This window comes from Argopecten irradians, chromosome 6 (assembly GCF_041381155.1).
Source record: "Argopecten irradians isolate NY chromosome 6, Ai_NY, whole genome shotgun sequence".
Taxonomy (NCBI): domain Eukaryota; kingdom Metazoa; phylum Mollusca; class Bivalvia; order Pectinida; family Pectinidae; genus Argopecten; species Argopecten irradians.
The window spans coordinates 2,704,475-2,716,696 of record NC_091139.1 but is presented as its reverse complement, the minus strand read 5'-3'; the positions used below and the strand labels follow the sequence as shown (position 1 = coordinate 2,716,696).

The window sequence follows — 12,222 nt, the reverse complement described above, 5'->3', positions numbered from 1 at the left end:
GGGAACCTCTATATCATTCATACTACTTTAATTTATCTGCTATACATTTTTGCATTTCTCAATCTATATTTGCGATGAATCAGCAATGATAATCACAATGCTACTAACTAGTGACACTATACATACACTCTAGCATTATCAAATCTTATTTTTGTAAATAATCCTACTTATTCAACATTTGCTGTATGTGTACATTGCTATTGTTGATTAACTACTGTAAATTAATTACTATTTTTATGGAATTCAGTTTTCATTTGAAACCAATATTTTGGGTAGGGCTAAAGGAATTGGGTTAAAGCTTAAAAACCTCAACGATAGACGTAGGCTATCATGACGTTCAACAATTTAAGAGTTCCAACAAAATGTGAAATCATCAACACGTCATTTTTGTAAAAACAGTGACGATTTAAATGTCATAACCATAGCTGTTTATCAAACTCTTGAAGACTTTTTTTCACACATAAACATAAATGATAATTGTATTATCACTCACTAACAATATGTCTGTCCTGTATTTGACCTACATTATTCTAAAGACATAAAAACTTTTTATGTACTTGTAAACTTTTCAATTTATTTGTTGCATCAAAAGCAATACCGGTACTGGAGCTATTTCATCTGTCATATTTGGGTAACGACTGGTGAACATATCTGGGATACATTTGATAACTTGTTCTTTAAAAGAATACCTACACATAATACAGACGATCATTTATAGGGTCATGGCAGACATCGCGAAATTTGCCAGTCCGACGGACATGTCCGGCAAAATTTGACTCGGACCGCCTATTTTAAAATCTGGTCCGATTGACCATCCGGCAATTATTGAGTACTGGAAGTTGGCAGAAATGGTGTCTCTGAAGTATTATGCAGGTGTCGAACCTGGCAAATATGTAAACTGCATAAGATAAATTAAATTAGATAATCATGAAAACAGCTGCTCGGATACTTATAGCAGGAAGTTATGTTTACTTCAAAGCTTCACATTAATGTTTGGTCCGGCAAAATCTTACTCAGTCCCTGGTGGTCCGAATGTCCAGCCATTTTTTTCAACTTTCGCGATGTCTGCATGGTGTTCTTTATCTTCGTATTACCAATACTGTAAACCAAATTTCTTTCGTGTGCGATTTATTTTTGCGAATTTCGCGATCTAAATAAATCTGCAAAGTTTATCTCTGCGAACTTGCATCTATATCATTGATACTGATAAAAACGTCCAGTCAATTTTTAAACCCCGCAAATGTTAAACTTTGCAAACTTGCTTAAAAATAAAAATCACGAATTTAAGTAGCTGCTAAAGCTAGCTAGTTTACAGCCATTCTCAGGATTTAAAAGAAATTTTGGAGTTGTCGAGCTAACCATGGACACCTGTACTATACATGTATACCTAATTAATCCTGAACAGGTTTTACCTTTTGACATCATAGTCCTGTAGGATATTGTTATCTAGGGCCGTCTCCAGCTCCGGAATATCTTCTGACACCCATCTGTAACATATCAGTCAATCATACTAATTAGTAATCATGCTAATTAGTAAATTACAGGTGAGCAGTGACATATACACTTTGAAATTAAACAAACTGTTGTTTGAAAAATGACAGGTTTTATATGGGCTGGCTAAGGTTATGAAGGCAATAGTTATGACTAATCATTAAGGAGAAGGTACGTTAAGACTCGAATATGGCCGCAAAATTAATTCTCCAGTAAAGAACTACATATTTTGCCATATAACAGTTGAATACATTTGCTAACACATTATAGCTATTATATAGACTTGAAATGAATGTGGCCGCCTTCGTGGAGCAGAAAGAGATGTGTATCGTGTATTTACACATATCCATGCAAAATATAAAGTTGCTCCAAGGTGGCAGCCAATGTGCGGAGCACATCGTGTATGTACATGGTTATAAAAAGTTGTTTTGATGAATGGCAAGTATGAGAGTATTTATTGATGTGAAATTGATGTGGATCAGAGTTAATATTTTTCGGCCTGAAAAATTAAGGCCAAATACTGGTCCTTTCATATCTACTCCTTTGAGATGAGTAGGTAGATTGGTATAGCGCCTTTCATACTTGTCCAGCACATATGAAGTGGGATCATATGTACAGGACAAGGTTTTGAAACTGATAATTATGACCAATCAGTAGTTGGAGACTAGTAGGTTTAATAGATTAGTATCGTGTCTTTTATGGAGTTGTTTCATATTTAATTCCTTGTCCTTATATGTTACCTGGATGTTCCCTGCAGTGGGTATTAAAATACCTACCACATATAACTATCCTTTGTTAAAATAGTTGTAAAGGTAATCCTATGTATATTGTCTAATGGCCTATTAACACTTGTACAGGCAAGGTCATTTACGGATGTGTCAGGTTCAGGAGGTTGAGGAAGCCAGAGTACCCCGAGAAAACCCACCAACTTATGGTCAGTGCAATATGTGTTCATATTGGCTTACCCAGAGTTGATTGAAGGTATATCTGAAAACCTTAACCATTCCATCACTCCCCTACACCTCCCCCTCTCCCATTTTATTTTTCGTGAAACAAATGGGGTATCATGGATTATATCAGGTCAACCCCAAATGTTGTAAGAATTAACCTCATTTGGTTACAGCTTACTCTAATATCCTTATACAGCTAATAAGTACATAATTATGTGTCCGAAATGTATATCTTCCGTTCTTATGATCCGAGATAATTTTACAATTAATCATATAGAATATTGCTAAGTAAAAGTTGTAAACAATTTGTCACCAAACTTGTTCAGTCAGTGTACACCACTAAACAACCAGTAGTGACTAAAACAGGATCTTAAGTACACAGTCTCAATAGCTAACTACCGGTCACTTGTTTACTAGGGCTGATATATGTTACTAGCTTATGTCTCACGTATATGTTTTCTACTTTGATAAATTTTTACAACATGCAATGCATGATAAGTTTTGTTGTTGCTAATTACCCCAGCTATGAACAAGTAAACAACTGTGTTTATCAACACACATCTGATAAAATATCTTATTTACCTCATTCCCCCTTGAAAATTCATAATGGACTAGTCTAATCTTTGATTAAGAAGAGCCTAAATGTGGCTTCGGGGGTGATTGAATTAAGCTAATTCATAAGAGAAAGATGCTGCTAGGGGTACATATCGATATTAAATCTCTTCAGAAAAACAGTCTGTCATAAGTTTTTCAATTGTGACCTTTGAAAGTTTACAGCTTAACATAAGCTAAACATTTTTTAAATAGAAAATCTTTGAAAAGGGTGTGTTTTATTTGAACCACAATAATCTAGATAGAGATAGCATGGAAAAATTCTCAATACGGACAGAAATGTCAGGGAACTGGTTTTGTTATTGACCAAGTAGACATCAGCATACATGTCGCAAAATTTCCATTCCAGATGGTTTGGAGATGGGATGCATGTATTCGGATTGTTATGTTTATAGTATAATAATATATCAACAAGGTATGGTAATCAGGATTGTCATGGCCCACTGTTTATAGTATAATGATATATCAACAAGGTATGGTAATCAGGATTGTCATGGCCCACTGTTTATAGTATAATGATATATCAACAAGGTATGGTAATCAGGATTGTCATGGCCCACTGTTTATAGTATAATGATATATCAACAAGGTATGGTAATCAGGATTGTCATGGCCCACTGTTTATAGTATAATGATATATCAACAAGGTTTGGTAATCAGGATTGTCATGGCCCACTGTTTATAGTATAATGATATATCAACAAGGTATGGTAATCAGGATTGTCATGGCCCACTGTTTATAGTATAATGATATATCAACAAGGTTTGGTAATCAGGATTGTCATGGCCCACTGTTTATAGTATAATGATATATCAACAAGGTATGGTAATCAGGATTGTCATGGCCCACTGTTTATAGTATAATGATATATCAACAAGGTATGGTAATCAGGATTGTCATGGCCCACTGTTTATAGTATAATGATATATCAACAAGGTTTGGTAATCAGGATTGTCATGGCCCACTGTTTATAGTATAATGATATATCAACAAGGTATGGTAATCAGGATTGTCATGGCCCACTGTTTATAGTATAATGATATATCAACAAGGTATGGTAATCAGGATTGTCATGGCCCACTGTTTATAGTATAATAATATATCAACAAGGTATGGTAATCAGGATTGTCATGGCCCACTGTTTATAGTATAATGATATATCAACAAGGTATGGTAATCAGGATTGTCATGGCCCACTGTTTATAGTATAATGATATATCAACAAGGTTTGGTAATCAGGATTGTCATGACCCACTGTTTATAGTATAATGATATATCAACAAGGTATGGTAATCAGGTATTGTCATGGCCCACTGTTTATAGTATAATGATATATCAACAAGGTATGGTAATCAGGATTGTCATGGCCCACTGTTTATAGTATAATGATATATCAACAAGGTTTGGTAATCAGGATTGTCATGACCCACTGTTTATAGTATAATGATATATCAACAAGGTATGGTAATCAGGATTGTCATGGCCCACTGTTTATAGTATAATAATATATCAACAAGGTATGGTAATCAGGATTGTCATGGCCCACTGTTTATAGTATAATGATATATCAACAAGGTTTGGTAATCAGGATTGTCATGGCCCACTGTTTATAGTATAATGATATATCAACAAGGTATGGTAATCAGGATTGTCATGGCCTACTGTTTATAGTATAATGATATATCAACAAGGTATGGTAATCAGGATTGTCATGGCCCACTGTTTATAGTATAATGATATATCAACAAGGTTTGGTAATCAGGATTGTCATGACCCACTGTTTATAGTATAATGATATATCAACAAGGTATGGTAATCAGGATTGTCATGGCCCACTGTTTATAGTATAATGATATATCAACAAGGTTTGGTAATCAGGATTGTCATGGCCCACTGTTTATAGTATAATGATATATCAACAAGGTATGGTAATCAGGATTGTCATGGCCCACTGTTTATAGTATAATGATATATCAACAAGGTATGGTAATCAGGATTGTCATGGCCCACTGTTTATAGTATAATGATATATCAACAAGGTATGGTAATCAGGATTGTCATGGCCCACTGTTTATAGTATAATGATACATCAACAAGGTTTGGTAATCAGGATTGTCATGGCCCACTGTTTATAGTATAATGATATATCAACAAGGTATGGTAATCAGGATTGTCATGGCCCACTGTTTATAGTATAATGATATATCAACAAGGTATGGTAATCAGGATTGTCATGGCCCACTGTTTATAGTATAATGATATATCAACAAGGTATGGTAATCAGGATTGTCATGGCCCACTGTTTATAGTATAATGATATATCAACAAGGTATGGTAATCAGGATTGTCATGGCCCACTGTTTATAGTATAATGATATATCAACAAGGTATGGTAATCAGGATTGTCATGGCCCACTGTTTATAGTGTAATGATATATCAACAAGGTATGGTAATCAGGATTGTCATGGCCCACTGTTTATAGTATAATGATATATCAACAAGGTATGGTAATCAGGATTGTCATGGCCCACTGTTTATAGTATAATGATATATCAACAAGGTATGGTAATCAGGATTGTCATGGCCCACTGTTTATAGTATAATGATATATCAACAAGGTATGGTAATCAGGATTGTCATGGCCCACTGTTTATAGTATAATGATATATCAACAAGGTTTGGTAATCAGGATTGTCATGGCCCACTGTTTATAGTATAATGATATATCAACAAGGTATGGTAATCAGGATTGTCATGGCCCACTGTTTATAGTATAATGATATATCAACAAGGTATGGTAATCAGGATTGTCATGGCCCACTGTTTATAGTATAATGATATATCAACAAGGTATGGTAATCAGGATTGTCATGGCCCACTGTTTATAGTATAATGATATATCAACAAGGTTTGGTAATCAGGATTGTCATGGCCCACTGTTTATAGTATAATGATATATCAACAAGGTTTGGTAATCAGGATTGTCATGGCCCACTGTTTATAGTATAATGATATATCAACAAGGTTTGGTAATCAGGATTGTCATGGCCCACTGTTTATAGTATAATGATATATCAACAAGGTATGGTAATCAGGATTGTCATGGCCCACTGTTTATAGTATAATGATATATCAACAAGGTATGGTAATCAGGATTGTCATGGCCCACTGTTTATAGTATAATAATATATCAACAAGGTTTGGTAATCAGGATTGTCATGGCCCACTGTTTATAGTATAATGATATATCAACAAGGTATGGTAATCAGGATTGTCATGGCCCACTGTTTATAGTATAATGATATATCAACAAGGTATGGTAATCAGGATTGTCATGGCCCACTGTTTATAGTATAATGATATATCAACAAGGTATGGTAATCAGGATTGTCATGGCCCACTGTTTATAGTATAATGATATATCAACAAGGTTTGGTAATCAGGATTGTCATGGCCCACTGTTTATAGTATAATGATATATCAACAAGGTATGGTAATCAGGATTGTCATGGCCCACTGTTTATAGTATAATGATATATCAACAAGGTTTGGTAATCAGGATTGTCATGGCCCACTGTTTATAGTATAATGATATATCAACAAGGTTTGGTAATCAGGATTGTCATGGCCCACTGTTTATAGTATAATGATATATCAACAAGGTATGGTAATCAGGATTGTCATGGCCCACTGTTTATAGTATAATGATATATCAACAAGGTATGGTAATCAGGATTGTCATGGCCCACTGTTTATAGTATAATGATATATCAACAAGGTATGGTAATCAGGATTGTCATGGCCCACTGTTTATAGTATAATGATATATCAACAAGGTATGGTAATCAGGATTGTCATGGCCCACTGTTTATAGTATAATGATATATCAACAAGGTATGGTAATCAGGATTGTCATGGCCCACTGTTTATAGTATAATGATATATCAACAAGGTATGGTAATCAGGATTGTCATGGCCCACTGTTTATAGTATAATGATATATCAACAAGGTATGGTAATCAGGATTGTCATGGCCCACTGTTTATAGTGTAATGATATATCAACAAGGTATGGTAATCAGGATTGTCATGGCCCACTGTTTATAGTATAATGATATATCAACAAGGTATGGTAATCAGGATTGTCATGGCCCACTGTTTATAGTATAATGATATATCAACAAGGTATGGTAATCAGGATTGTCATGGCCCACTGTTTATAGTGTAATGATATATCAACAAGGTATGGTAATCAGGATTGTCATGGCCCACTGTTTATAGTATAATGATATATCAACAAGGTATGGTAATCAGGATTGTCATGGCCCACTGTTTATAGTATAATGATATATCAACAAGGTATGGTAATCAGGATTGTCATGGCCCACTGTTTATAGTGTAATGATATATCAACAAGGTATGGTAATCAGGATTGTCATGGCCCACTGTTTATAGTATAATGATATATCAACAAGGTATGGTAATCAGGATTGTCATGGCCCACTGTTTATAGTATAATGATATATCAACAAGGTATGGTAATCAGGATTGTCATGGCCCACTGTTTATAGTGTAATGATATATCAACAAGGTATGGTAATCAGGATTGTCATGGCCCACTGTTTATAGTATAATGATATATCAACAAGGTATGGTAATCAGGATTGTCATGGCCCACTGTTTATAGTATAATGATATATCAACAAGGTATGGTAATCAGGATTGTCATGGCCCACTGTTTATAGTATAATGATATATCAACAAGGTATGGTAATCAGGATTGTCATGGCCCACTGTTTATAGTGTAATGATATATCAACAAGGTATGGTAATCAGGATTGTCATGGCCCACTGTTTATAGTATAATGATATATCAACAAGGTTTGGTAATCAGGATTGTCATGGCCCACTGTTTATAGTATAATGATATATCAACAAGGTATGGTAATCAGGATTGTCATGGCCCACTGTTTATAGTGTAATGATATATCAACAAGGTATGGTAATCAGGATTGTCATGGCCCACTGTTTATAGTATAATGATATATCAACAAGGTATGGTAATCAGGATTGTCATGGCCCACTGTTTATAGTATAATGATATATCAACAAGGTATGGTAATCAGGATTGTCATGGCCCACTGTTTATAGTATAATGATATATCAACAAGGTATGGTAATCAGGATTGTCATGGCCCACTGTTTATAGTGTAATGATATATCAACAAGGTATGGTAATCAGGATTGTCATGGCCCACTGTTTTATAGTATAATGATATATCAACAAGGTTTGGTAATCAGGATTGTCATGGCCCACTGTTTATAGTATAATGATATATCAACAAGGTATGGTAATCAGGATTGTCATGGCCCACTGTTTATAGTGTAATGATATATCAACAAGGTATGGTAATCAGGATTGTCATGGCCCACTGTTTATAGTATAATGATATATCAACAAGGTATGGTAATCAGGATTGTCATGGCCCACTGTTTATAGTATAATGATATATCAACAAGGTTTGGTAATCAGGATTGTCATGGCCCACTGTTTATAGTATAATGATATATCAACAAGGTTTGGTAATCAGGTAACAAAATCAGGTATTTATTTAGCCAGTAAAAATAGTACAGCAAATGTAAACAATAAAGTATCCTACAGTGATGGGGCTCACCTAGAAAATTAATGGACTTAAGGTTTTCCTATTGGACCAAACTCACGACAATTTTAGGAACCTTAAATATTTCTTTGTACTGGGAATCATCAAATGAAAATTAAAGTAGTGTTCTGGACCTGCCTTCGACAATCCTGCATAAATTGCTGAATCCCAGAGAATTCAAATCATTATTTCATGAAAATGTTTCAAATATAACCCACATTATAATAGTCTGCTGTATATATACATGAAGGTAGACTATATATGAAACACCTGAGCAGACGAAGCTGAACAGGAATGTGACCTGGCCTCTAGTAGCTGCCACAGCTGTAGGCCGAGGTCAGACCAGGAGTACAATTATAACCCAGACATTCTACAAGTAGGGGAAACCAGGTCATTGATTTAATCGCATACAGCACAGGTTTCTTTAGCAGTAAATTCTCTACAAGTTTCATCACTGCTACTGTGGACATGTGTACATCCAGAGCCCACTGTACTGTGGGGCCTGGTCAATATGCCCAGATTATTGTCCATTCCTCTATACAGTGTAGCAGCTCTTCGCTGTACTGGAGCTCCGAACCAATAAAATGTATATTCTGTAAAAGCCAGCAGCCTCCAATCAATATAGCTGATTTTAGTTACAGATATCTGTGTCACCTGGTCAATAATGGTCAGCAGTGGTCATCTCTGGTCAATGGCCTATGATTGACAAGCCCTACATATTCAGGCCAGCCTGTATGGTCATATATATCTGACCAATCCTTCCATAGAGAGCTGTAGCCTTAAGAATCAAAGTCTAAGACTGACCAGCCCTTCCTAACATAGTATATAGCCCATTAATGTTTGAATGCTCAGTTCTTATACCTGGCATTCAGTCCTAGAACTGACCAGTGCTACTTTGGACAGTAGAGTCCTCAGATTGACTAGCCATACCTGGTCAATAAATGAAAGTTCTAGCTAGGACTGATCCGTCCTAGAACAGGTAGGCATCCTTGGATTGTTACATTGTCTAGCCTTTCCAGCTGGTCAGAGTGGTCACTGACAGACAGTTCTTGAGGCTGAACACCTCAATTGGGCATCATAGTTTGTTGAATGTCACAAAAATTGCAAGGTGTATCAACATATTATAATACTCAATACACTTAATGCATAGACAAATATACCAAACTCATATTAAAATACTCAATACACTTAATGTATAGACAGATATACCAAACTCATATTATAATACTCAATTCACTTGTATAGACAGATATACCAAACTCATATTATAATACTCCATACACTTAATGTATAGACAGATATACCAAACTCATATTATAATACTCAATACACTTAATGTATAGACAGACATACCAAACTCATATTATAATACTCCATACACTTAATGTATAGACAGACATATACCAAACTCATATTATAATACTCCATACACTTAATGTATAGACAGATATACCAAACTCATATTATAATACTCCATACACTTAATGTATAGACAGATATACCAAACTCATATTATAATATACTCAATACACTTAATGTATAGACAGACATACCAAACTCATATTATAATACTCCATACACTTAATGTATAGACAGACATATACCAAACTCATATATTATAATACTCCATACACTTAATGTATAGACAGATATACCAAACTCATATTATAATACTCAATACACTTAATGTATAGACAGATATACCAAACTCATATTATAATACTCCATACACTTAATGTATAGACAGATATACCAAACTCATATTATAATACTCCATACACTTAATGTATAGACAGATATACCAAACTCATATTATAATACTCCATACACTTAATGTATAGACAGACATACCAAACTCATATTATAATACTCCATACACTTAATGTATAGACAGATATACCAAACTCATATTATAATACTCAATACACTTAATGTATAGACAAATATACCAAACTCATATTATAATATACCCAATACACTTAATGTATAGACAGATATACCAAACTCATATTATAATACCCACACACTTAATGTATAGACAGATATACCAAACTCATATTATAATACTCCATACACTTAATGTATAGACAGATATACCAAACTCATATTATAATATACTCAATACACTTAATGTATAGACAGACATACCAAACTCATATTATAAAACTCAATACACTTAATGTATAGACAAATATACCAAACTCGTATTATAATACTCCATACACTTAATGTATAGACAGACATACCAAACTCATATTATAATACTCAATACACTTAATGTATAGACAGACATACCAAACTCATATTATAATACTCCATACACTTAATGTATAGACAGATATACCAAACTCATATTATAATACTCAATACACTTAATGTATAGACAGATATACCAAACTCATATTATAATACTCCATACACTTAATGTATAGACAGATATACCAAACTCATATTATAATACTCCATACACTTAATGTATAGACAGATATACCAAACTCATATTATAATACTCCATACACTTAATGTATAGACAGATATACCAAACTCATATTATAATACTCCATACACTTAATGTATAGACAGATATACCAAACTCATATTATAATACTCAATACACTTAATGTATAGACAGATATACCAAACTCATATTATAATACTCCATACACTTAATGTATAGACAGATATACCAAACTCATATTATAATACTCAATTCACTTGTATAGACAGATATACCAAACTCATATTATAATACTCCATACACTTAATGTATAGACAGATATACCAAACTCATATTATAATACTCCATACACTTAATGTATAGACAAATATACCAAACTCATATTATAATACTCCATACACTTAATGTATAGACAGATATACCAAACTCATATTATAATACTCCATACACTTAATGTATAGACAGATATACCAAACTCCTATTATAATACTCAATTCACTTGTATAGACAGATATACCAAACTCATATTATAATACTCCATACACTTAATGTATAGACAAATATACCAAACTCATATTATAATACTCCATACACTTAATGTATAGACAGATATACCAAACTCATATTATAATACTCCATACACTTAATGTATAGACAAATATACCAAACTCCTATTATAATACTCCATACACTTATGTATAGACAGATATACCAAACTCCTATTATAATACTCCATACACTTAATGTATAGACAGATATACCAAACTCATATTATAATACTCCATACACTTAATGTATAGACAGACATACCAAACTCATATTATAAAACTCAATACACTTAATGTCTAGACAAATATACCAAACTCATATTATAATACTCCATACACTTAATGTAAAGACAGACATACCAAACTCATATTATAATACTCAATACACTTAATTTATAGACAGATATACCAAACTCATATTATAATACTCAATTCACTTGTATAGACAGATATACCAAACTCATATTATAATACTCCATACACTTAATGTATAGACAGATAT

General features: G+C 33.5%; 1 protein-coding gene across 4 annotated transcripts in view; it reads right to left on the bottom strand.

The window, feature by feature from the left end:
* Positions 1-12,222, bottom strand: part of LOC138324715 (serine-rich adhesin for platelets-like) — a 47,306-nt gene that overhangs the window by 31,150 nt on the left and 3,934 nt on the right. For all 4 annotated transcript variants that reach the window (XM_069269814.1, XM_069269813.1, XM_069269815.1 and 1 more), the window contains exon 3: positions 1,413-1,487. In XM_069269814.1, the coding sequence (XP_069125915.1) occupies positions 1,413-1,487 (75 nt within the window). The remainder of the gene's footprint in view (positions 1-1,412; positions 1,488-12,222) is intronic.